The sequence below is a fragment of the Solanum dulcamara genome, chromosome 1 (assembly GCF_947179165.1).
Source record: "Solanum dulcamara chromosome 1, daSolDulc1.2, whole genome shotgun sequence".
Taxonomy (NCBI): domain Eukaryota; kingdom Viridiplantae; phylum Streptophyta; class Magnoliopsida; order Solanales; family Solanaceae; genus Solanum; species Solanum dulcamara.
This window is the reverse complement of record NC_077237.1, coordinates 3,910,460-3,937,090: the sequence shown is the minus strand read 5'-3', so window position 1 is coordinate 3,937,090 and position 26,631 is coordinate 3,910,460. Positions and strand designations below refer to the sequence as shown.

Genomic DNA, 26,631 nt, shown 5'->3' with positions numbered 1-26,631 from the left:
GTGAGTATTGTAATATGGATATCTGTGATTAATACGAATATTTATGGTATATGAATCACTCACATATTCTTCTAAATTATATGCATCTGCGAAGTTAATTTGAAAAAATAGTAAAAATATGTAAGAACAAACAATTTTTATTAAAAGGATTCCTCTAACAAATTTCCTGAGAACTTTTCAGATGAATCAAATTTATGAATAATATCTATATTTGATCCATTATTATATGGTTAGTTATCCAATATACATTTAATAGGTTGGATTAGATGGTTACTTGTTCCATTTTGTCAGCCCTATCCATAACATTATTATGGGAAACTTCATGACCAAGCAAGCCAATCAATAATTAAAGACAACTATTATAGCACAAAATTGTTACTAACTTATAGGTGGGACACACACAAATTATTGAGAGGATACATGAGAAATCAAGAAGCAGCACAAAAACATTATCCTGCTCTTCCAAAAATATATATATATATACCCTGGAAGTATTGTACCAATTAAAAAAAAAAAAGTTTCTAATTTCAGATAAGGCGCGCTTCCCACTTTAATAAGCCTTACGTGGCACACCATTGGATAGTGGATGTGAGCATAAAGCAAATAATTGTGTTCAAATGATATGTAGGTATAATAGTATATTATCTTAGTGTAAGTAGGGCTGTACAGGACAAATCGATAAACCGCACCAAACCGACAAATCGAACCAAACCGAAAAAAAACCCGACTAGTGGTTTGGTTTGACTTGGTTTGGTGTTTGGAAAAAAAACCCGACCATTATAGGGTTGGTTTGGTTTTAACTAAAAAAAGTCAAACCGAACCCAAACCGACCCGATTATAGATATACTACTTTTAAATTATGTTATACATAAAAATATTTATTAAAATGTAATATATAAATATTTTTTAAAAATTTTTCATAATTTTTGTTTTCTTTCTTACATTTAGATTTGGACTTGAGAAGCTCATCTAAATAATATACAAAAAAGCATCTTATAAAGTTATATTATAAAGTTAAAATTTCAAACAGTGTTCTGTCTCCATCTTATATGTTGATATATTGTATTAGAACTCTTTTTAAGAAGCACTGTTTTGTGCTTTTTATTAGATACTATGAAAAACCCGAGAAATCCGAAAAAATCTGAAAAACCCGAGAAACCCGAAAAACCCGAAAAAACCCGAGAAAAATTGATATCGAAAAACCCGACTTTTATTGGTTTGGTTTGGTTTATAGATTTAATAACCCGACATAAATGGTTTGGTTTGGTTTGTAAAAAATCCGAACCAACCCGGTCCATGTACACCCCTAAGTGTAAGGTTAAAATTTCCTCGATTTGATTGACTAGTTCATTTGAACAATAATAATTGTATTTCATCTTAACCCGAATAAGTTAGGAGCGGATATATGAATCAACATTAACAAACAAATTCTTTATGCACTTGTGATTCAAAACATAAGTACAACTTGTAATGTTTATATACAATTACAAAGAATGTTATATAGAAACAAAAGGGTCATACATGATGAATATTTCAACATAGTAATCTTATAAAGACCTTCAACTTCTTGTCAAAATTAGAGAATTTCTTAAACATAGTATGAGATTAAAGTAAAAGGCAAAAAATCATAAAGTAAAATTCATAAATATTTAGCGATAACGGATATTTTCACCAAATTAAGAAATTTAATCTTATAAATAACTTCGAATTAAAGTGAAAATACATATTTAATATCACTAAATCATTGTTAAGCAACAACATAAGAAAACTCACTTCATGGCTTAAGGAATGATCCTCAACATAATTTTGACTTTGACTTTGATGACACAATTTAAAGTAACACTCATCATATATGAGACCATTTGATGCATACACTAAGCTTTCGTCATGCAGTAAAATTCAAAAAAGAATTGAACCACATTAAATCTACAAATATAACACTCATAATGCAAAGATAAAAACCCTCCACTTGTCCTTATCTCATAACTAATATCAGACTTATATTATACGCGATAAAAAATCTGACCACATTAAATCTATCGTACTAATGTAACACTCATAATTCACAAACAAAATCCCCACTTGTCTCTATCTCATCATCAGTATCATCATCAATATCTGAATCATCATCATCATCAAGATCAATGCTACTACTTCCCTTGACTAATAAATCACAACCTTTGGGCCCTTCTCCTGGTATCTTTGCTTCTTGAATTATAGCTAAAACTTCATCAATACTTTGAGTTGGTTCATTTTCTTCTTTCATTTGTAAACTTGCTTCCTCTCCTTCCATATATTCAATAGGCAAATCTTTTAGAAACCAAGGATGCTTTTTAATCTCTTCAATAGTTATTCTCTACAAATATAAAAAATATACAACAATTAGTTGATTATTAAAAAAAAAAAAAGAGTACAAATTTGAAGTGAAAATACAACTACAAACCTTCCCAGGGTCAGCTACAAATATTTGAGATAAAAGAAGCTTACACTCCTTCGATACTCGAACGTAATAAGGGATTGAATACTGAACGCTTAATATCCTCTGCAATAAACCAAAATTAAACAAGAAGTTGACTATAGAAGGTTAGAGCCCGTTTGGATTGACTTAAAAAAAGTAACTTTTATGTATGAAGTGCTGAAAGTTATTTTTATAAATAAGCAGTTGAGAGTTTGGACAAAAGTGTTTATGATGTCAATTTTAGGGTTAAAAGAATAAAAAAAGGTAGTTTGAGAATTTTGTTAAAATATAAGAGATATAAAAGTAATTTTCATGGTCAAAGAAAATGACTTTAAGCACTTTGGAAAAAAAAAGTTAGGAATCCTAACTTTTCATTTTTGACTGACTTTAAGAACTTTATAGCTTAAAGTCAGCATTAGCCAAACACGTCCAAAAGCTAAAAAGGGGCTTTAAATCCAAACGGGCTCTTAATTTCACGAACTTCTACTTAAATGACCACATTGTTATAATGAGTAACGTTCAATGACCATATGTAAAATTAACTTACAGTCAAAGTTTTCCTGAAATTTCTTGGATCTTCAGGATCTTCAAAAGGATAAGCACCAACCAACATCACATATAATGTAACCCCACAAGACCAAACATCTGCTAGCTTTTACATCCAAGATAATGCCATTTAAACCATTAAGTTCAAGTCAAACAAATTATAAATGCATTAATTGATGCAATATTTAAGTTATACATACTGACAATATACGATCAAACTATTACTCAAATCGTTATAATTGTACCTTCCCATCATATTCTTTTCTTGATAAGACTTCTGGGGCAATATAGGCCGGAGTTCCAACAGTAGATTTTGGTTGAGAATGCAAGACTGAGGACTAAATAATGAATTATATATACAACAATTAGAAGCTATTTGGATGAAAAAAATAATCCAATTTCAACATAGAACAGAGTTCAAGATCATTGCCTTGGAGTAGCCAAAATCACATATTTTAAGACGCGGTTTTGAGCTACCATTTAAGAGCGTATTTTCGAGCTTGAGATCTCTATGACAAATTTGCTGCATTCAAGAAAATATTTGCACATCACAATATCATAGAACAAGAGCATCGTATAAGAATTGGGCATCATCCCGCATTAGCAGGGTCCAGGAAAGGGCCGCACTCCAAGAATCATATATAAGAGATACTTTGCATATTAAAGAATAAACCAATTCAAATGAACTAAGGTAGTTTATATAGGTCTCAATTGTACCATTGAGTGACAGTAACTGACTCCTGATATAAGTTGTTGAAAGAAAAATCTTGCCTGAAAAAATATAACCAAAAAACAGGACATATAACATTAACAAAGAGTTCAGAATACAATGACACTAAAGTTGAATTATTTGATAGAGCAAATTGGGCCTTTTGAGCAAAAAAATATTGGGAAAATTACGCGGATAAGTAAATATATACTGGTTAATTAACTAATATAGTTATAGTTTGAATTAATTATGGCTCAGGCAAACATTTAGCTGTAATTACACTTTGAGTTTTGTATAATTCACGTGATTATACAAATGTTGTGTGAGATTATACAAACGTTGTGCGCGAATACAATTTGAGTTTTGTATAATTCGCGCGATTTATACAAACCTGTGTGCGAATTAAATTGTATAGCGAAATATATAAACACTATAAATTGTATAACGAATTATGCAAACGTTGTGCATGAATTGTATAGTGAAATATATAAACACTATACAAAAACTTCAAATTATATAGCGAATTATACAAACGTATATAAATGTTGCGCGAATTATACAAATATTGCTATAACTATAGCTACGAATTGTAATTAGCAAACTATAGTTATGATGCATAATTAAGGTATTTTTGAGTGGCTATATGCGAAAATTCTCAAAAATATAATTAAATAGATGAAATTAAGCTGAGTTTCGACAAAAGGAGGGATGTAATATGAGGACTTCCTAGGAGGTCACCCATCCTAGTACTACTCTCGCCCAAACACGCTAAACTTTAAATTTCTGATGAGATCTGATGTGTTAGTGCTGATAAGATCGCATCCATGTACAAATTTCTAAAAAGTGGATCAATTTTTTAAAAAAATAGACGTGTGTATCTCAAACTTCCAAGAAGAAGAGGAATTAATTTGATTGGTGACATCTTTTTGCTCAGACTCTTCATAAATGCTATAGGGTGCGTAATGGACCCTCCAAAAATAGTGCATTTTTGGAGAATCCGAGCGACATAGTTGCTTACTACAATTACATCTAAAAAAATTGACAAGAATCTTTTTGTTTTTGTATGTGTGTTTGTGTGTTACCTCATCTTCACTGAATCTACCAGCATTGCATATTCTCTCAAAAAGCTCACCACCAGCAGCGTATTCCATCACTATGGCTAGATGAGTTGGGGTAAGAAATATCTGCACAATAATGAACAACAATATGCTTTAAAACTTTGGTCCATCAAATTTTTATCAGGCTCGCACATGAGAGAACTTGTTGAAAACATATTTAAGCAAATAAATGTGCGGTGCATTCTCTTTTTCAATTTAAGCTTTTAGATGAGACGTTCGCACAGTTTTAACAAGCATCACTACTCTTTAGATTAATGATGTATTAATTACCTCCTTGAATCTAATGATATTGGGATGCCTCAAGGACCTATGATTCATGATTTCTCTTTGAACATGCTCATCAATCTGCACATACAACACCAAAATAAAGCAAGAAAAGATAGCAAAAATGAATCTTGTCAATTAACAAGAACAACAATACATACTCCATAACAACCACATGAATTAAGAATTACTCAAAAGTTTCGAGTCTTGGGGATGAAAAAAATCCTGTGGTAGGGAGCGTTTTCCCCTTTTAACCAGCCTTACACACCACGAATCAGGCTTAGTTAGGAATCCAAAAATGGATACCGAATTCCAACAACAACAGCATATCCAGTGTAATCTCGTGTTAGATATTATGAGGAGGGTAGGATGAATACATACCTTACCCCTACCTCGATAGACCTTTGACTCAAAGTAAAATTATTCAACACGAGATTGTAAGAAAATAAGACAATAAAATATAAAAATACAAAACAACAGATATTAATACACATTATATTATAGGATAAGAAACTATGCGATAACTAAAATAATACTACTAGAAGGAGAAGAGGAGGACACTAGTCCCTTGCCTTTCCCACACAACGAGCAACAAAATTCAGCTACCTAGTAACCTTCTACCCTAATCATCGACTTCCTAAGTGGATACCGTACTCCGAAAAAAAGAAAAAAAGAATTGAATGAGAGAAATAGATGAAGCAAAGCAAACCTTTTTGCCTCTCTCAATATACTTAACAGCATAAAGCTCATTTGTCAACTTATCTTTGACTAACTTAGCTACACCAAAATTACCAGAGCCAATATCTTTCAGAATTTCATACCTTTCCATTCTATTTTTTTTTTTTAATCTCCAATAATGTATTGAGTATTTGAAATCAAAAACAAAAAAAAGAAAACATGAAAGGCATTATTTATAGTAATAACTTAGTGAACTGTTGATCAAGTCCTACTTGACAGGAACAGACACTAAAGAATGGTATACACGTGTCACTGTTCCAATGGATTGAATTTTTAGTATATTTAAGTGCCTGAAACCAAAAAGAGAAAACTAACATAAAAAAAGATGACAAAAGATCCATGGTGGGAGAAGATTTTTAGTAAAGGAATTCAAAATATAAAGAATTAACATTGTTATTTTTTGGCGAAAGAAGGTTTAGATTTATGATTGTTCAAGCCTTATAAAGAGCCGGTTCATGACTCCAATGTGGGACATTTCATTCATAGTTCGATTTCCTAGATTCTGATACCATGTTAAATTAAGATTTATGCTTAACTCATATCCGATAAATTAGCTCTTAGCTCAAAGAAAGAATTATTCTCCGGACCTTATAAGAATCTCAAAATTTCATTTGTTTAGGTACGTGAGACATTCCATTCATCACGATGAACCCCTTATGTCTTTAGCTCTACCTATGAAAAAAATGTGATGTGATGGGGCGGGACAAATGAGATTCCTCATTTTTTTCTTGTAACTTTAATAGCAAATGGTTTAGCAGAAGAAAAAGGTGAATGTAGTGTGCGATAATATGGATATACATGTTATTTGTCGATTAACCATTTTCTATCTTTATTAAATATGAACAAATGAAATATTTTATTTATTTTATATAATTAATCCTACGCAACTCCGTAACTAAAAGCAAACTGTTCAAGTATTGACTCCTCAAAGAACATGACTACATGAGTCTTACTTGACAGGAACTGAAAAATGGTAGACACGTGGCACTGTTCCAACGGTTTGACATTTGGGTATAACTAAGATACGTTGAACTTACCAAACGTGGCATATTTAAGTGCCTGAAACACAAAAAGAGAAAACAACATAAAGAAAATGACAGTAGTATACGGTCGTGATGAAATAATTGAAATTTCTTTATTTATAAAGAATGTCCAAATAAAAAAAATAGACAAAGAAAACATGATAAAGATAACCGCTCTGTCATACCATACTTTTTTTAACAAAGAAGTAATTTATTTTTAAGCTTTTACTTTATTTAATGAGACGATTATAACCACATAAATATTATAACTTGTTTTTGATATGAATTTCAATAACTTTTTCATTTTTTTTTATCTCAAATCAAATACCATTATATAAATTAGGAGCTACATAATTAGTGGTATAAATATTGTGACAACTTTGCAATATTGTGAACAAAAATCTTGAAATTCTAACCCAACATAACCTTTCTAAGCTCATATTAATATTGGTTAGGTTTTTACTTAGTTTATATGGAGTATTTAACAATTGACTTAAACTTAATCAATTTAATTTTCCCCCTTCCATAAGGGACCCAAATTTGGACCACAAACACCTTGACCTTCGTCATTAAGTTTTTCCAGAAATGAAATTTCACTATCCTTAAATAAAAAGCTTGAATCTAAGCAGTGATCGAGAACCAAAAAACTTCATAACTCTTTTTATTGATACGTAATTTTTTTTAAAAATAAATTTTATGTCATACAAATTAAAATTAATTGAACTTGAATAACAAACACTCATAATTGCTAACATTGAAACCCACCCACACCCCCACCTTACCCCAAAATCCTTTCTAAAAGTTTAGACAAATGATGAGTAAGTAAGTTGTCAGCCATATAAAGTGCAGAAAAGTTGGTAAGATAAGTGTAACCATATCCATATAATTTATTCCCTCCTATTCAAATTTATTTGAGATATTTCTATATTTGATTGGTTAAAATATATTAAATTTTTTTTCCCCTAAAACTTGCAAGTTAATTAAAAATAAAATAAAATTTTAATAGAAGTAAAAAGAAAAAAAAATTCATAAATAATATTTCAGATTCATTATATTCTCTCATCTATCCAACACCTTCATCCCTTGACCATATCACCTCATGCTTCTGTCTTTCCATCGATAGCAGTAGATATATAATGCATGCAGTTTTTGCTAGATTATATTTTAATGTTCTTAAAATGATGTTTTTTCGCTTCTTATCATATGCTAAAAATCATTTTCTTCTCTCGAGAGTTAACTTTACATACATGTATAACAATAGAAAACATTATTTTATATAATTATTAATTTGATATAATCACATTATTATTATTTTTTCTCATCTTGCTCAGTTTTACATTGCCTTTTATCTTCCTCCATTATAATTCGCCCCGTACATTATTATTCTTCAAATCTTGATGCTTTGCATTATAAAAAAACAAAAAATAATATAATCTATTCAAATGAGTATTAGCCAGTAGTAACTAACAAGAAAAGTCAAAGCCAAAAATGCATTAATTATCATAAACAACTGGCATAATAACCTGATAATGAAATCATTAAGACCCTGTTTGGATGGACTTAAAAAAAATAATTTTTATGTATGAAATGCTTTTAGAACTTTGAAGTGCTGAAAATTATTTTTATAAATAAGAAGATGAGTGTTTGGATAAAAGTGCTTAAATGAAGAAAATGATGTGAATTTTAGGGTTAAAAAAATAAAAAGGGTAGTTTGAAAATTTAGTTAAAATATAAGGGATATAAAAGTAATTTCCATGGTCAAAGAAAATGACTTTAAGCACTTAGAAAAAAAAAATTAGGAATCCTAACTTTTCATTTTTGACTGATTTAAGAACTTTATGGCTTAAAGTTAGCATTAGGCAAACACGTCCAAAAGCTAAAAAGAGGCTTTAAGTTGATTTTGACCAACCCATCCAAACAGGCTCTAAATTGACAATAAAGTTCTATCAAATTATAGGAACCAAATGTCAAAAGGACAAAGACAATACACTATTAATGTATTTATTGAAACATTTTGACGTTTGCCATACGCATGTATGTCTATTTTGAGATAATACGAAGGTGTGTTCGGGAGGAAGGAAAATATTTTTCTCTAAAGATATTTTTTTCTTGAAAATTTTGGTTTATATTTTATATTTAATAAGCAAGCAAAGAGATATTATCTCAGAATGAAGGGGTGGGGTGGGGTTGGGGGGTCTTTGAGAACATACTTTACGAAAATAATTTTGACTTTTTTTTCTCAGGAAACATGCATGAAATTTGCGCAAATATAAATTTGCGACAAAACTCCCTTCTTCTCCTCCAAGTAACAAAAATATGTATACTTGTCATAAATAGTATAAAATGTCAATTAAAAGAATTAATAAACTTCATACGAAAAACTTTTGAAAGCAGTCAACTTGCTTCTTAGGGCAAAGGAAACTCCATCCTCCCAACTCCTTCTACTTTTCTCAAGAACAAAATCTACGGCTTGACCTTTCGAAAAATTAAGAAAATTTCTATATTTCACATCTACTTAAATTGTAGGAATATGAGAATCTCTTTTCGATTGAAATAATTTTCTATTGAATGTAAGCATAGAAAATAAATTCTGAGTGCAAATATTCAAGTTGACTAACCATATTTTTATACAGTCTGTAGTCAATCGAATCAATTGTCAAATTGCTGGCCACGTTAATCAAAGTCAGCTTAATATTATAGCATAATGAATACAAAAAGGAGAAAAATACTTCAACCAATAATAGTATATTAGTAGTAAATTGTAGTAAAATATTTCTTAAGCTTGCAAATTGCAATAATCAAAACACACGTTCAAAGTTTGATCTACATAAATTGATCACCAAAGTCCATTAATCAAACCATCATCTAGCATAAATTTGCTAGAGAAATTAGTAGTAGTATATACTTTAGTGCAAAAGATATGGCAGAGAGTGCTGTTACCTTTCTGGTACATAAACTTTCAGCTTTGCTCCATGCTGAACAAAAGTTTCTTCAAAATTTTCAAGAAGAAATAGTGTATATCAGGGAAGCATTTGAAAAAATGAAGGCTTTTTCACGAGTAGCCGATGCAAAAGAAGACGACGTTGAGTTACAATTATGGATCAAGCAAGTACAAGATCTTACACATGATGTCCAAGACATTCTTGAAAAACATGTTGTCACATGCAGCAATTTTCAAGAAAAGGGATCATGGTCATGGAAGAAACCTCATCATTCTTCAATGTCTGAGAAGTTGTTTGAAGCTCAAAATGATAACCTTTCAATGTTGTTGGAAGGTATCAAAGCCCGAATCATCATCATTTCTGAAGGACATAAAACATTTCTACAGAAATATGGTGTTATAACAAGTGATACATGGTGTAATAACAGCTATGAAGAAGTACCTCTTGATGATGATGCAGATCTAGTAGGCATTGAAAATCATAAATCAGTGCTTCTTGATTGGTTAGTTTCTGATGATCCAGAATGGAAATTGTATTGTGTAATTGGAACTAGAGGTATAGGGAAAACCACCCTGGTCAAGAAAGTCTATGATGATGCTTCAGTGAAGAAGCATTTCAATTCTATAATGTGGATTGAGGTTTCAAGGTTTTCTACTGTTAAGGAGCTATTAAGAAGCATAATTACTCCAGAAAATGACCAATCTCATCGAGCAATTGACGCCATGGATGCTAACATGTTGGCAGCGTTCATTCAACAAGTCCTTGAGTCATCAAGGTACTTTGTTGTCCTTGATGATGTCCCTGGTGTTGGCACATGGAGGGCTCTCAAAGGCGCGTTTCCTATTGGAAACTGTGGCAGCAGGGTCATCATCACGTCGTGCTTTGCTGATATACATACCATCTGTTTAGAACCTGGTGATCATAGTCATTTCTATAAAATGAAGCCTTTGTCTGAAGAAGAATCTTGGATTCTTTTCTGCAGAAAGGCATTCTCAGGCAGCCTGCTCTGTCCTCCATCTTTGGTGCAAGTCTCCAAAGATATCATAGGAAAATGCAATGGTTTGCCAATGGCCATTTTGGTGATTGCTGGTGCACTGGCTACTAAAGGGAACAGAACACAGGCGTGGGAGATGTTTTATGACAGCCTTGTTGACAAGTTACGAGGTAGTTATAGCGAAGACGAGAACATGAAAAGGCTACTCAATCTATGTTATCAAGATTTGCCTTTCTATCTCAAGTCTTGTTTCACTTATCTGAGCATAATTCCAAAATATTATGTCATCGATAAGATGAGACTGATTCGATTGTTGGCAGCACAAGGAATTGTCCTTGAAAGACAAGAAAAAGCAATTGCACAAATTGCTGATAATTATCTCAATGAACTTGCAAACAGAAGCTTGATCCAAGTTGCTGAAAGGTACTCTGATGGAAGATTAGACTCCTTCACCATCCATAACTCGTGGTATGAAATCATTCTTTCTAAATCACCAGAAAGGGTCACTGCAACTATAGCTAATGGTGAAGAAATTACAAGAAGGCCTCACAAAATCAGACATCTTGTAATACATGATCAGTTGGCTAGTGATATACAAGACACTGATCAGTTTAAGCATCTTCACTCTCTAATAACGCTCGGGTCATCGGCTTCTGTCTCTAATTCATTCTTGCTGAAGCTGTTATCAGACAGTTTTAAGCTACTCAAGGTGTTAGACTTAACAGGATCCCCGTTAACGAAAATCCCAGAAGGAGTCTTTGAATTGTTTCATCTCAAGTTTCTAAACTTGAGAAGTACTAAGATAAAACATCTGCCAGGATCAATAGGGAAGCTAGAGAGCCTTGAGTTCTTGGACCTAAGGGACACATTGGTAGAAAACTTACCTGTTGAGATACTAAACCTCCAATACCTTTGCCATATCTTCATTTATCGACGTGGTGCTGGTTTTTTTCATGGTTTCAAAGCTCCTAAGAAGATAGGGACCCTTGTGTCCTTAGAAGTGGTGAATCTTATCAATGCCACTACAAGCACAGTGATCGAATTAGGAAAGTTAACAAGACTAAGAATGTTAGTCATCGCGAAGCTAAGAAGAAAACATGGGAGGGATCTTTGTTCTTCCCTTGACAAGTTGATAAATCTTCAGCAACTAACTATCTCATCTTATGGGGTGAGTGACATTATTGATTTGCACTATCCCCTTTCTTCTGCACACTCATCCCTTCGAACATTAACCTTTGAAGGCCGTCTAGAGAGGTTTCCACAATGGATAGCCACTCTTCGAGCCTTAACCACTGTTCATCTAAAATGGAGCAAGTTAATGGACAATGCACTAGACACTCTTCAAGATTTGCCCAACCTTATGAACCTCGTGCTAGACCGGGCCTACGAAGGCAAAGAATTGAGATTCAGGGCAGGTGGATTCAAGAAACTGAAGGAACTATGCATTTGGAACTCTACAAAACTGAGACAAATGAAAGTGGAAGAGGGTGCAATGCCTCGTCTTGAAGAGCTTCAACTGCGCAACTGCAGATTAATGGAAGAGTTGCCCTTTGGGATTGAGCATTTGAGCAAGCTTCAGTATCTTTCACTTGAAGAGATTTCAGAAAAGTTGTTAGTAACAGTGCAGCTTAAGAGCAGTCAAAATGGGGATTACTGGAAAATTGCTCATGTTCCCAGAGTTCATGTAGAAGACTACTAGAAAAGCTGGAAGGCAGATAGGAATAGGAAATGCAACAAAAGAGAAACAAAGTCCCATTGATCAAGAACCATATTTTCTCTGATAATTCAGATTCAAATTTTCTAAGATTATTAGTAGTTAACATACGTATTTACCATCATGTAATAATCTGAGTTCACCACCTTTCTCTTTAAGAATTGAAAAGTTCAGAAGTAATATTACTCTTGCTATTCAGAAGGATTCAAAAGATGAAGCGGGATGCATGGGAGCAGTCATAAAGAAGAAATATCATATCTTAAAAAAGTGGTACATAACCATCAAATATATACAAGATTCGTGTTTGCATTGCTTACTAGTATTTTGCTTACACCAGGAAGCAAGAGAATACTCCACTTTCCACCCTTCTGATTGACCTTATATAAAGTTGCCCTTTTGAAACTACTACTTTGCCTTTTTTTCCCTTATGAAAGCCAAACCCTTTAAACTCTCAGTTCAAAGTTCATAGCCTGGGAACCTGGAATTATTTGGTGCAAGTAAGTCGAACAAGAAACAAGCAATGCCACCTAATCCTTGGAAAAGGGAGTAGGAATGATCTACTTCATTATGATGCCTTTCGTTCATGATCGTTCTTGCATTTTGATACAAGCAGCTTGCAAAAGCTTTTGCTCTTTCTTCGTATATACTCTCGCCAGTTAGCCGATACAGGGAGAGGAAGGCGTAAGCATTTCCAGATGCACCATCTGCAAGTCCCACTTTCTCGACCAACCCACTTTTCCACACTACCTCTCCACCTTCTATTGCAGCATCACGAAACTCCCTATCATCTGACAGTACCTGCAGCAGAAGAGAAAAATATTTAGGTCATTGTTCATCCTCACTTCTTTGTTCACCAAATTGTAACAATATGATACTCTTTTTTGTTCTCCTTTTCCCGGCCTTCAGTGAGGTCATAGTAGTAGAATCAGAAATTCTAGCAAGAGGATTCAGAAAATGCAAGAATACCACGCTTAAAATTCAAACTGTGACCTAAAGCAATCTTTAATCATATTTACAACTTACTCTGCCATTTTGTATAGGGAATTCAACAATTTATACGTAATAAAAAAAATTGTCCACAGCATAATTTTCTGACAAGGAAATTTAATTAAACGCCCTTGGCATCCATCTAGCTCCGTCTCTGGATTGAAGCGGCCCAAGAAATGGGACGCTTCTCTACCTATTCAATTTAAGAACCTTAATAGAAATCCAAGTGTTGGTTTGGAGAAATCTGGAAAATCCCAATTTGAACACAAGAACATGCTCAACATTGTTATAGTGAATTTCCATTTTACTTTCACTATGTCACTGATTATAAGTCCTGGGTATAACCAGAAAGCTTATTGCCTCACTCTAGCAGGTACTAACCTCAGATACTTTGCACATAGTAATGGTAATGCCTGTGGCACCATGGGACCATTGGACCAGCTTGTCTCTTGGATTCCCTTCACTTACAGGATAATTACCACTGCGGGGAAACCTGTTGCTCATCATGTACCTTAAAGTTTCCTTAACATCTTCAGTATCTTCTTGAGAGAGCGGAAAATGAAGTAACACGTGCAGAACACCAGCAAGGCCATGAGCTGCGCCCCAATACCTTGTCCCGTGCCATCTATACATCAGAGGGCAGGCGGGATTATCAGATGCCCCTGCTCTCCCTCCTGCTAATATTGCTTCAACCACAGGCATAAGATAATCATCTGCTACTGTCTCCACTCCCAAGTACTTCCTGATAAACAATGCTGCCCACAAGAAGCCAGCTCGTCCATAAAGGAGGTCATATGACATTCCAAAACCTCCATCTTCAGGTCCAACAGGAAGGGCTCTCTCTTGTGCTACCTGAAATAGCAAACAGGACAGAGATTTAAATGTTGCTCGGAGTCAAGTCTGAGCTAAACTACTTGCTACAGTAGCGGAGGGACATCTGGACGTAGATGATGTAGAGGCTAAAGCAATGAAAACAACATTATGAGATTCATCGTTGCATCAGGTGCTGAAGCAATCACCCTTACATTATGTGGTTCCACATGGGAGAACAAACAAGTGCTAATGTTGGATTCTCCGGTGCATTTGATTTGCAAGCGTACAACTAACCACACAAGCATGTATCTAGCAAATATTTTCTTCCTCATCAGGTCAAATGTTTTTTCCTAAGCAAGTAGCAGGAGCAAGTATTATCCAGTATATGCCATCCTTAGAATCTGTGAAATCCTTTACAGGTACGATTTGGTCCTTCTGGCCTTTACCTGGTACAAGTCATTTGTAGGACACGCTCTTCTAAGTTTTCAGTTTCTAACTCCTCTCAAAATAAAATGAATGGCTGCAGAGAACAACCAGTTATTAACAGAATGTTAAATTCCAACCATCTCCAGTTGGAAATTACCAATCCAATAAACATAAATAAAGAAGTCTCTCCTATCATTCAGCTTTACTTGACAAACTATTCATCACAACTAGGTTAAAGTTTGCATGCAACAGATTAACAACTCTTCACACTGTCATTTTCAGTTTATCCCTCTATGGCAAGGGAAACCTTCAGCGAGTGTCCCACGCTGAAATATCCCATCTACATGGCCCCAACATCCTAGAGAACGTAGAAGTTCTTGAAATTCATAATTTATGCATTCTCTTATGAACTTGTCATCCCACAGTTAAGCAAGAGTTCATCAAGAAATGATCTATTGCTGATATTTGTTGAATCAATGTGTTCTTGATTTGTTGTCCAATCAAGAGGACACTTTGTGATTCAAAAGAAATTTTTGGAGTGGGTAAATGGTGGAGACAAACTCCAAGAGAAATAAATCTTTTGACAAGCTCCTTCGGAACAGTACATATATATTTTTTTGATAGGTGGAAAAAACAAAATAATACCTAAGAAAGCAATTATTAGGTGCTCAGCTAAACCATCAACATGGGTAAGATATTATTCAACACAACGGACACTCCCTTCACAAAGTTTGGCAGCAAATTTAGCAATGATATTATGGCCCTAATGTGTGTCAAAACAATTTGGTATGAAATTAGCAGAAACCAGACATTAGATTCCCAAAATTTACAGTAACATGTCATTTACTCTCCAGTCTACCCATACCTAGTGAAGCAACTCAAATGAAATCAATGAATTACCATATGGATATGATTTAAGAAAACCACCTCATAAGAAATATGTTCGGTAAGCTCAATTATCTTTCCACGGATCGAAGAAAAAAGACGAAATTATAATAGGATTGTGTTGGTACCTCAAGGAAATGGTTTAAATACAAGTCTCGTTTGTGTTGGTCCCCACAATAGTTGGCAGCAACAGCACCAAGAGAGTATACCCCTCCTCTTCCACACAGAAAAGTCACATGCCTGGTCCCAAAGAAGTGCAAAGATAAGAAACATTATTAGATATTTAATGACCATAAAATAAAGACTTCCAGTAAAAGAATTCTGAACACTAAACCATAGCTTCAAACTCACAACTATCGGTTCCAATCTATAGTGGACCCCCAAAGATCAACTGATCAAGCACATGTATGATTGATGTACCATATAATTCTGCATTCCATTATATTATACATTTTTCCTTGTCCCAATTTATGTGAACAATTTCCGCTTTAGCTTGTTGCTAAAGAATGATGTATTTAGATATTTGAAAATAATTTAGCTTTATTTTTTTCATTTTACCCTTAATAAGACGATTGACAGTCACACATATATCTGTGGTTTGGTTTATTTTAGACGACAAGTTTCAAAAGTTTTTCTTTCTTACTTAAACTTTGTGCCTAGTAAAAGTGCACCATGTGAATTGATGGGTACGGAGGGAGAGTTCCACAAAGGTGTAGACTTCTACTCTGTTTGTATTTCTATTTGCTGGTCCAAACATGTATTAATTGAAATGAAATAGTGCCTACTGCTTTCTTTGTCAAAAATTAAATATTGACGACTGGTTCCTTGATAATCTTGTACAGGTATCCACCTTTTTTTTTCTTTTCAATTACAGACAAAAGAATCACATCTTGGATAATACTCATATGCTAGTGTGGTCTTGCAAGAACTGTCACCGTCACTCTCTAGAACTTGAAAATCAGGTGCCTTGATGAAAGAAATATCATCCTTAAGATATCTCAAAAGACACATGCAAAAATATTGAAGTAGGAGATGTGCAAAGTGGAGCAATGAAGAGCCCAAAATGAAAAGTTAGGATTGCTAACTTTTTTTTCTAAGTGCTTAAATCATTTTCTTTGATCATAGAAATTACTTTTATATCCCTTATATTTTAACTAAATTCCCAAACTACCATTTTTATTCTTTTATCCAAACACCCAAGTGCTTATTTATAAAAATAACTTTCAGCACTTCAAAGTTCTAAAAGCACTTCATACGTAAAAGTTACTTTTTTTAAGCTCATCCAAACGAGTTCATACAATGTCTTAAATTAGGCTTAACACAACGCTAAATTCAGACTTCACCATAGTAAACCAAAAAAGCTAAATCCAGACAAAACAGTGACAAAAAATTCCATCATTTTTATCTAAATTTTAGCTAGAAAATGCTTGAATTTCAGCAAGACTAACTTTAGACACCGCATAACTAAAGTTCTTCCGAAGTAATTAAACGTGCAGTTTTTTTAAATATATAACCTAAGGCATAACTTAATGGGTATCGACTATTGTTCACTTTCCCCATTATTTTCTCTAATAAACAGGCCATACACCAACTCTTCATGTAATCTTAGTTTAAAAAGACATACTTTATTCCAGAGCACCAAATGAACAGTTCTTAACTACAATTAATATCAATTGATTACTCATTCAATTGCGTATTAAAATTAACCTGATTAAAAAAAATGAAAAGAGAAAAAGTAAGAACCTCGTGACGGTGCGTGCAAGGTCGGCACACGCATCAACTATCTCCAAGCACACCTCCAAGTCTTTCCGATCACCGGTGGCCTCGTACGACCTCAAACAGGTAAACGCTGTCCCTAGCAAACCTGTATACATCGTCGGATCTGTGACGCCACCGGTACTCCTTCCGTTTCCTTTCCATGTCATCTCTACTACCTGAATTTCATCACAGATTCACACAAAATTCAGCATTCAGTTGCCAAAATCGCCGCGCAGGCACGCACTACGCAAAAGTGCACCGGAAAATTAACTGTTTTCCGACGTTTGTTGACAGGAAAATGGATATATATAGTAGTTCTCTCGAACTTTTCCGTACTACGACAATTTCCGTCGGAGTTCCGGCGAAAAAAATGAAAACGTTTTCGATTTCCTTGATTTTAGTTCAGTTTCCACGAAAACTCGAATTTCTCAATCTTCATAACTGAGGGAAAAAAACTCCGCTACATGAATTTAGCAAAATAGAGCTGATCTCAAACTCAAAGAGATCATTATAGTACTAGATTTTATATATAATAGCTCAAATTACCATTAAACTATAAATCCTTCATTCAGCAACAAATTATCAAAAAATTCTATAAATTCGTAAACTAAATCTAGTTTCTTCCTTGTAGTAGATTTTATATATAATAGCTCAAATGATCAATAAACAGAGTTACCAGTAAACTATAAATCCGTCAATTAGCAACAAATTATCGGGAAAAAAACTCTATTAATTACTCTATTTAGCAACATATTAGCAACGAAATTCGTAACTGAATCTAGTTTAAGCAAATCTACTACTATTTTTAAGCAAATCTTAATAACTGATAATGACTCACCTGATCTTTGAGAGTTATGGCAGCTTGAAGAAAAGTTTGAGAATGGAGAGAGACATTGTGAGCCGTAGGATGATGATTGTGATCAGAATCTAGCCGTTCATTTCCATCATCACTACTGTTGTTTTGTGAAGCAGCAAACTGCACTACTGAAGAAGACATATTTTCTGAAAATGGAACTGAGATTATTATTTTATGTTATGTGGAGGCCTTTATATAGTGGAATATATGCAGTTGTAGGGGAGTAAAGGGGGGTACACGATGATGCGGTGGACACATGTCACGTAATCAGAGGGATGATAATGAGTAATCGGATTTTGAGAGATTTGGGGATAAGATCACGGCACATGAGGCTCTAATGTGAAATTCGGACATCGAATAAAAAATTAAAAAGCAAAATATGAAAATTGCGGAAATGAAGGTGATGACATGGGTGTGGATGAAAATATCTAGTCTAGTAAAAGATAGAATTGGCCTTGATAAAGGATAAAAATGCAAAAAATATGATTGAAATGATTTGAACATGTGAAAAAGGAAATAATTATTATCTTTTTGAGTTTCTTTTATAATATATATATATATATATATATATATATATGATTTTTAAATATATTGTTTTAAAACTATCTATAGCAACTGTACTATGTATTAAAAGTGAATTATAGATATAATATATATATGTAGTATAAATGTATTATGCTTGTTTTGGTAAAAAAAAAAAAAGAAGAAGCAAATTGCACTATATATTAAAAACAAATAATGCATATGATGTAGATGTATTACATTATGTATTAAAGTAATTTTGCATGCAATATAGATGTATTATAAGTGTCTTAAAATGTATTAGTTTTGTTTTGATAAAAAAATATGCATTATGTCTTAAAAGTAAATTATACATGCAATATAGATATATTAAAATTATATAGCTATAAATGATAAATATTTTCTGAATATGATGTATTTTGGTAAATTTAGAGGTAGGTCAAAAAAATATTAGAGAATGATAATTGCATAAGATATGATGTAAATTTAGTTTATGGATAACATGACCTTAGATTGGAGGTCACAAAGGATGAAGGTTAAAGAATAAAGTTAGTTAGATATTTGAGTGCCGCCTCGCTTATTCTTTTATACTATTAGTCATATTATTAATCATAGTATTACTTTTGTAATTGTTTATCTTTTGAGTTAGGTTATTATCTGTTATTTCTTTTACCCTTCAATTATCATTTTATCTTGTTATGAATATATATGATGATTGTCATGTTGTTTATTTTTGTATGATGTATTTTTGTCATGATTTTCTTCATTTCAATTATTCTTTTCTCTATATTGCTTGGACTGATTTTTTCTTGAGTCGGACTATCATGACCAATTTATTATTTTCAATGTAATAATACGATCTGAGTGAATTCTACTTTCTCAAACTTCACTTTATGAAATTTCATTAATATATTTTATTATTATTTTAATCACTTATAGATATACTCAAAAAAAAATCTAGCTCAATCAATATGAATTGTTAGGAATAACATGTTCCATAACATACACAACATGAATTGTTAGGAATAACATGTTCCATAACATACACAACATTATTCTAACACTTAAATCTAAAATTTCTAATTAAAAATAGATAAAAAAACTTACAATCCACGTTAATTTTTTGATGGTAGGGCAACTGGTGTTTATCGATAACGATATATTAAGATGTTTTTTTCATTAATTGGCTCTGGTTTGGGGTAATTTTTTCTTTTTGTTTTCAAATATGATAGTTCTTAATTTTTTTCTATTTATTTAATAAAAAATTATGGACCAAAGTATTTTTATTTATGACCTAATTTTGCTTGTCATAAATTTTTGTCTCATACGACATAAATTATATAGAAATTAAGTTATCTGGTATAAAATTGTGTAGCATCCAATTCGCTCAACATTAATTTGATGAACATTTGCCTCATTTGACATAAGTTTTATAGAAATTACGATATAACTTATGAGTTCTGAATGTAGAAACTAATCTTTTACAACATAACTTATGAGTTTGAATTGATTATGTTTCTAACAGTATAAATTTTATAGAAATTAAGCAACATAACTTATATTATATTATAATAAAAATATTTTTTTTATCAAAGAAGAATTATTTATTATTTTATTTTAAAGGATATTTTCAATCATTTATTTGTTACTTAATATATATATATATATATATATATATATATATATATATATATATTAAAATTAAAATCACATATTTAAACGGCAAAAGTTAAAGACTATTCCCTAAATAATATTTGTGAAAACATTTAAGACTCGTTTGGTTAAAAATAAGTTATCTCAGAATAAATTATCCATCGTATATATAAAATAACTTATATCATCACTTAGATATAAATAATAAAATAAATAATCTAAGAATTATCTAATACTTCTAATCAAACAAATAATATAATAATCATGCATTTTATTGTAAATATTATACGTTATATCGACATCAAATGACTTCTTAAAAATAATATTCTGAAATTAAGCATGTGAGAAAAGACAAGAGTGGGTGGGATATTTTATTTTGTGGCTGTCATGCAAAAAATGATTCTGTTTGGATTATGTTTCTTTTTTGGGGAGTTGTCACATTAGATGCCATTACAACATGCATTTCATGTGATCAAATTGGAAAGCTAGCATACAATACTTATATATTTTGTATAAATAAAATATTTTTTGAAAAAAGATAAGAATAGTCAGTTTTTTTGGTGTTAGTATTAGAGCTCCAACTAAATTTGGATTGCACATTATATGATTCGTTTTGAGGATGACGCTCATAGAAGGATTTTTCCCCATATTTTAGGCTTGAACTCGAGATCTACTAAGTACTAACTACTAATTAATAAGGACACACAAATTAACGCGTAATTTAGTTGAACATCTGAATACATAACCAAGTGTTTCAATCAAACACTTTTGGTTCAAATTTTGAATTATTCTTTTTTCATAAGTTCTCAAGTTATTTAAAATAGGTCATCTCTTTTAAGTATACACAGTAACCTCAATTGGAACAAACCTGAATTTTTATGGCGCAAATGCCTATAATTTAAAAAGATAATACATTTTAAAGGATTAATTTATCTACATAATGTACACTTGAGAACACATTCAAATATTTTATCATAAATTAAAAATAAAAATCTCTAATAAAAATACTTTATTTTGCAAAACGGTTCTCTATGTGTGAATGGCACAAAGTTACAAAATCAAACTCCATTAGTTTAATGCAATTTATGATAATTATTTATTCTATGTTTAAGATTTATCAATAATCTCAACGTGTTTCTTGTTATCTTTAATATATTATTAGTTCGAAAAATTTGGATTACATTAACAAAAGAGCCACGTGCTAATTCACAGGTTTTTCTTTTGAATTCACAACGAGTGGATATCCATAGAGTTCGATTAAATCTAAATTTACATCGACATACACATGACTTAAGTTTGAAATTTCTAATTAAATATGAAAACTATACTTACTATTTCATCATAACCTTGTTGGTATCGATATAAAGTTTGTTCTTATATCTTTCCCTTAAAATATACATCTATATTCCTAAATTCTTATCAATATATATATACACTCTCAAAAGCCGTGTCTATTATTATAAAACCTATTACTTCCTTCGTAGAACTTTGACCAATATTTTAAGACATGTTTTCATTATATTATTATGAGAAGGATGTCAACAACAACAATATACCCAGTGAAATTCCACAAATGGGGTTTGAAAAAGATAAAGCGTACGCAGACCATACTCTTACCTCATGGAGGTAAGGAAACTGTTTTCGGAGAGCCATCGGCTCGAGTATAACATATAAGAATAATGAAAAAAGGGAACTGACAATGGAATATAAGAAGGATTGCAACTTATAATATTTTTCATGACTTTCAAATATCAAAGATTTGAATTTTAAATAGTGAATTAATCTAATTCAATTTAGCAATATTAGTCAAATTGACACACGTAAATCAAAACATGACAAGTAAAAGTGAACGGACGACAAAAAATATCAAAATTCTCTTAACCAAGAGCTCAATCATGTTCAAAATAGTAGCAGGAACTTAAGGAAATCAAGAGTAAAAGCAGATAAAAAGCTGCAGCTAGATTCTAAATAATGTATTCTATCACAATAGACCAACTTATAGTTCCAGGTAAAAATAGTCTCCAGATCATATGCCAATTCAGGCAAATTTTTCAGTTCTTGGCCCTAAGAGAGTTGTTTTCCTTGATCCTAGCTCGGGTATCCAGCTTGACAAAACGCTTGAGGTCATCGTAAGGGAGAGACTCGAGTTTTTTCCTTCTCAGTTCACTAAGTGCCGGGCGTTTATCCAGCAGGTGCCACAGCCAATCAGGGTATTCTGAGTCGGGCAACACTTTAGGATCGACTCCATCCTTGAGAATATTTGCCCCGACTACTGTACTGGCTTTGACTTCCTTGCTGATTGTCGATGCCTTTGGACCATCTCCAGCTGCACCACCTTTTCCACCCTTCTTTTTACCACCCCCAACAGCAAATGTTCTGCAGCCTCCTATTTGAATAACCTCCTGAAAGTTAACGTTTCTCAATGATCTGATATAAGTTAATGCCATAGTCGTTATCCCTGTAGCATCAACAAGTATAAATCGTGTCAAAACGTAATTCTTGTGCAGCGTTACTAACTCAACATTTGCCAAACTCAACAAAATGCCTTAAAAATATAGGAAAGAGCAAAAACAAAATAATAAAGCTCAAACAGAGCCCAAATTGGCCACTCATTAGTTTAACGCAACCAAAAACACAGAAAGAAGAAACGATAAAAAGCACGCTAGACCTTGCTTGCTCCAACAAAATCCCAAGTTTCTTCCATGGAAAACTTTTATCTAATACTCAACAACATCCAGATTAAAATTCTTGGCCATAAAAACTATTTACGCTGTTTTCAATCGAACTTAAAGATATGAACTGAGTGCCATTTGATGAGTAACTGAGAACAAAGGAGAGGGATATGGAAAGAATGAAGTAATGAAAGAGGAAGTCATTGCTAGTAGTAACGACTTGTTACGATCCATTGGTTCATATAGAATCCATGTCCTAGGTGTATCAAAAAACATTCTTTCACCAAATGCACTAGTGGTAGCCTGATGTGCTATAAGGCCTTCATGAGTGCCTTGACTGTAAGAAGCTCAACAACAACAACAACATAATACCCAGTGAAATCCCACAAGTGGGGTCTGGGGAGGGTAGGATGTACGCAGACATTACCACTACCTTATAGAGATAAATAGGTTGTTTCCGAAAGACCCTCGTCTCAAAAATCACAATCCCAAGTAAAAGAAAAACAATATATATAGCATAATGACAAAATAAAATAAAATAAAAACGAAATGCGATTGGTCATGCATCAAAGACCATATAAAACACTAATGGTCTTTGGCACAATTGGGGTCTGGGGAGGGTAGAGTGTACGCAGACCTAACCCCCACCTTGAAAGGTAGGATGGCTGGAATGGAGTGAATAGAAAAGTTTAGGGCAAGATAAAACATACACACAAGGACGAGTGTTCTTAGAAAAGGCAAGCAACAGATCAGCCAAACCACCAAATGAAAGAAGAGTATTTGGCACAATTGAAGTGGGAAAGAGCTTTGGTAGCCACGCTCCACCACGCCTCCGCGTCCCCCCCCCCCCCCCACGCACCCACTCACACACGCACACACATTTTCACTAACAAAATGGATGACAAGAGCTTGATATTTGTATAGAGGAAAAGGAAAGCAAAAAAGGGAGGCATATTTTGTACAGAGAGGAATATAATAGTCAACAAGACCTTAAGCTTATATGAACTTAAGACCCACAATCAATGAATATTTGAGGACAATCTTATCTTATATTAAAGAAGGTTAATTAGAAAATAGAAAATTGCATCTATAAGAAAGATATATGCTCTAGATTTCTAGGAGGAACATTGTTTGCAAGATCCAGTCTTAAATGAGAGTTGATGCAACATTGTCTTCCATTCTGTCTCCCAACACTCTTCTCTTTTGTATGTATAAATTTTTGTATGCTTCCGAGTCATTTCAGAAATAATTGGGAAAAACAAAGACAAAATAATCATATAAAGCTCACTGTAACAGCATCTATTCTTGGATCAATTCACACAGCACTCATTTTTCTTAAAGTTTCTAGAACTGAAAACTTGTGTTTGGCGTTGATACCAGACCAACGAGCTCTTTACGGAGGAACCACATGTGAATATAAAGCGTCATGTGGCAAATATAACAACAACAACATACCTAGTGTAGTCCCACAAGTGGGGTCTGGGGAGGGGAGGGTAGTGTGTAAGCAGCCTTACCTCTACTTTGTGAAGGTAGAGAGGTTATTTCTTGTGGACCCCCGGCCTAAGTAACACATATATAAAAACAATATAAAAAGAAATACAGTAGTGAAGAAGTCATGCGAAAAACAATAGAGAAAAGAACGGTAGCAGTGACAAATAATATGATAACCTAAGAAATGTAACAAAAACAACAGGAAATACAAAAAATAAAAATCAAATAATAAGCTAGAAGAAGAGTACTAATATTGATAGGAAAAAATAGACAGTGCTCGATTACCTACTAATCTTCGATCACGATACTCGACCTCCATATACTCCTATCTAGAATTATATCCTCAATAAGCTGAAAATAAGTCATGTCCTGTCTAATCACCTCTCCCCGATTCTTCTTCGACCTACCACTACTTCTCCTCAGGCCCACCATAGCTAACGTCTCATACCTCCTCACGTTGTATTGAAATCTAACAAGTACATAATGGTTCAAAATTCTCACTTGCACACTTATGTCTTGAAAATATATTCCCTTAATTGAGAAGGGGCTGATAGATGAATAAACAAAATCCAGGTTTATAATTGACATTGTCACATATAAGGATTAATTACTCTTCAGAATATAATCCAAACATCCACTGGTTTCTCCAAAAAAAATCGTCTATAAAGAGCAAAATATGACTCACTCCAGCAAATAAGTAGATTCACACAATTGATTTAACAATACGATACAATAAAATTAAAATAACAATCAAAACAAACATTGTGTTTAAACTAACAACACAATACAATATAAAAGGTAACAACCATCCAAAAAAGCTCTAAGAGAAATATATGCAGAAAAGATTACTACTTTGCAGCGATTATCACATGGAGAAAACAACAGAGCACAATAAATTGTAAAATTCACAAATTAGTGTAGAATTCCGGAGCTCAAGATTCATTTAGACAGTGAGAGGAATCACACAAAACATTACAACCCAATTCATAATTTTTGTAATTAACCATTAAAAACGAAAGAATAGGCTTCGAATTTTGTTACTTGAAATGATGAACAGAAGAACTTACCAGTTACTACCGGATTTTTGTTTCGCCGCCGGAAGAAATGGAAAGGAGAAAAGTTTGGCACTTCCGACGAAGAAGAAACCTTGAAAGAGTATTTGAATTGGGCTAAAAAAGAAAGACCCGACTGCAGTAGGTTTGGGCTCAATTTTGGGAATCAAGGCCCAAATATATACAATCAGTATGGCCCAATATATATATTTTTTGAAAATGTTAATTAAAATTTTGTAAACTTTACCTAAATCCCATAATGAAAAAGTCTAATTACTATACATCCCTCATTGTATCAAAATTACCCGATATCCCCTTTTTTTCAACTTTTCTGATACATTAGTTTTGTATATGATACATCAATTATCTAATGAGTAATTAATGAAGATCATCTATTTATGAATAATATCTTAATATAAGGGATGATTGGTTCTTTAAATCAATTACTAATCTAATTAATGGGATTAATTTGGTTAAAAAAATAACGGTTGTGAAGTTGAAGATTCAAGCCAAAAAAACAGAGCATAAATTCAAACCAACTTCGATTTTAATTTTTTTTCAGTTTTGGTGATACATAAGTTATGTATCTGATACATCAATTGTTAAAAAAATTAATTGTTATGTCCATGAAGATTCAAGCCAAAAAACAGAGCGTCGTCTCGAATGGAAAAAACAGAGCATCAATTCATACCGAATTTGATTTCAGCTATTTTTTCACTTTTATTGATACATAAGTTATGTATCTGATACATAACTTTAGCTATAGAATAGTTAATGCACATCAGCTATTTATGGATAAAAGATTGGCTCTTTATATCAATTACTGATCTATTAAAGAAGGCGACAGTTATGTACGTGAATTTTAAAAATTAATGTATTGGAATCATTAAATATTGAGAAATGAGAATCTGATACATGTGCATGATGTATCATAATAAATAAAACTTGATTCATGTATCAGAATTCACAAAATGTGACACTTATGAATATTATACTCGATCCAAGTTTGAT

At 32.7% G+C, this 26,631-nt stretch overlaps 4 protein-coding genes and 1 pseudogene across 6 annotated transcripts; 1 reads left to right on the top strand and 4 right to left on the bottom strand.

Moving 5' to 3' along the window:
- Nucleotides 1-1,868: 1,868 nt before the first annotated feature.
- LOC129898450 (serine/threonine-protein kinase SAPK2-like) lies at nucleotides 1,869-5,958 on the bottom strand. Of its 2 annotated transcripts, XM_055973106.1 has the most exons (9): nucleotides 5,805-5,958; nucleotides 5,102-5,176; nucleotides 4,796-4,897; nucleotides 3,722-3,775; nucleotides 3,435-3,527; nucleotides 3,250-3,342; nucleotides 3,006-3,110; nucleotides 2,444-2,542; nucleotides 1,869-2,356 (listed from the first exon to the last, which is right to left on the bottom strand). In XM_055973106.1, the coding sequence occupies exons 1-9, from the start codon at nucleotides 5,922-5,924 to the stop codon at nucleotides 2,057-2,059; spliced, it is 1,041 nt and encodes a 346-aa protein (XP_055829081.1). In that variant the 5' UTR covers nucleotides 5,925-5,958; the 3' UTR covers nucleotides 1,869-2,056. The 2 variants fall into 2 exon arrangements, with proteins under 2 accessions (XP_055829081.1, XP_055829082.1); XM_055973107.1 differs by lacking the exon at nucleotides 3,722-3,775.
- Nucleotides 4,419-4,537, bottom strand: LOC129904739 (5S ribosomal RNA; annotated as a pseudogene).
- A 3,817-nt stretch (nucleotides 5,959-9,775) lies between the features above and the next one.
- On the top strand, nucleotides 9,776-12,490 carry LOC129885186 (disease resistance protein RPM1-like). Its single transcript, XM_055959384.1, has one exon. It carries the CDS (start codon nucleotides 9,776-9,778, stop codon nucleotides 12,488-12,490), a length of 2,715 nt encoding a protein of 904 aa, XP_055815359.1.
- A 242-nt stretch (nucleotides 12,491-12,732) lies between these two features.
- Nucleotides 12,733-18,404, bottom strand: LOC129898418 (lanC-like protein GCL1). Its single transcript, XM_055973104.1, has 5 exons — nucleotides 18,213-18,404; nucleotides 17,360-17,550; nucleotides 15,745-15,856; nucleotides 13,874-14,344; nucleotides 12,733-13,303 (listed from the first exon to the last, which is right to left on the bottom strand). Exons 1-5 carry the CDS (start codon nucleotides 18,369-18,371, stop codon nucleotides 12,962-12,964), a joined length of 1,275 nt encoding a protein of 424 aa, XP_055829079.1. The 5' UTR covers nucleotides 18,372-18,404; the 3' UTR covers nucleotides 12,733-12,961.
- Nucleotides 18,405-22,251: 3,847 nt separating this feature from the next.
- On the bottom strand, nucleotides 22,252-25,744 carry LOC129898392 (54S ribosomal protein L37, mitochondrial-like). Of its 2 annotated transcripts, XM_055973103.1 has the most exons (3): nucleotides 25,636-25,710; nucleotides 24,592-24,637; nucleotides 22,252-22,863 (listed from the first exon to the last, which is right to left on the bottom strand). In XM_055973103.1, exon 3 carries the CDS (start codon nucleotides 22,850-22,852, stop codon nucleotides 22,457-22,459), a length of 396 nt encoding a protein of 131 aa, XP_055829078.1. In that variant the 5' UTR covers nucleotides 22,853-22,863; nucleotides 24,592-24,637; nucleotides 25,636-25,710; the 3' UTR covers nucleotides 22,252-22,456. The 2 variants fall into 2 exon arrangements, with proteins under 2 accessions (XP_055829078.1, XP_055829077.1); XM_055973102.1 differs by lacking the exon at nucleotides 24,592-24,637 and having other exon boundaries at nucleotides 25,636-25,744.
- Between the last annotated feature and the right edge of the window lie 887 nt (nucleotides 25,745-26,631).

What these genes read in the sequence shown, in the direction of transcription:
- LOC129898450 (XM_055973106.1), bottom strand. Translation starts at nt 5,924, where the DNA reads ATGGAAAGGTATGAAATTCTGAAAGATATTGGCTCTGGTAATTTTGGT. An exon ending in GAAAAGAATATGATGGGAAG is followed by an intron (nt 3,111 to 3,249) that starts GTACAATTATAA and finishes TGGATGTAAAAG; the next exon opens with CTAGCAGATGTTTGGTCTTG. An exon ending in TTGTAGCTGACCCTGGGAAG is followed by an intron (nt 2,357 to 2,443) that starts GTTTGTAGTTGT and finishes TTATATTTGTAG; the next exon opens with AGAATAACTATTGAAGAGAT.
- LOC129885186 (XM_055959384.1), top strand. Translation starts at nt 9,776, where the DNA reads ATGGCAGAGAGTGCTGTTACCTTTCTGGTACATAAACTTTCAGCTTTG.
- LOC129898418 (XM_055973104.1), bottom strand. Translation starts at nt 18,371, where the DNA reads ATGTCTTCTTCAGTAGTGCAGTTTGCTGCTTCACAAAACAACAGTAGT. An exon ending in CTTGCACGCACCGTCACGAG is followed by an intron (nt 15,857 to 17,359) that starts GTTCTTACTTTT and finishes CTTTGGGACCAG; the next exon opens with GCATGTGACTTTTCTGTGTG. An exon ending in CTATGTGCAAAGTATCTGAG is followed by an intron (nt 13,304 to 13,873) that starts GTTAGTACCTGC and finishes CTTCTGCTGCAG; the next exon opens with GTACTGTCAGATGATAGGGA.
- LOC129898392 (XM_055973102.1), bottom strand. Translation starts at nt 22,852, where the DNA reads ATGGCATTAACTTATATCAGATCATTGAGAAACGTTAACTTTCAGGAG.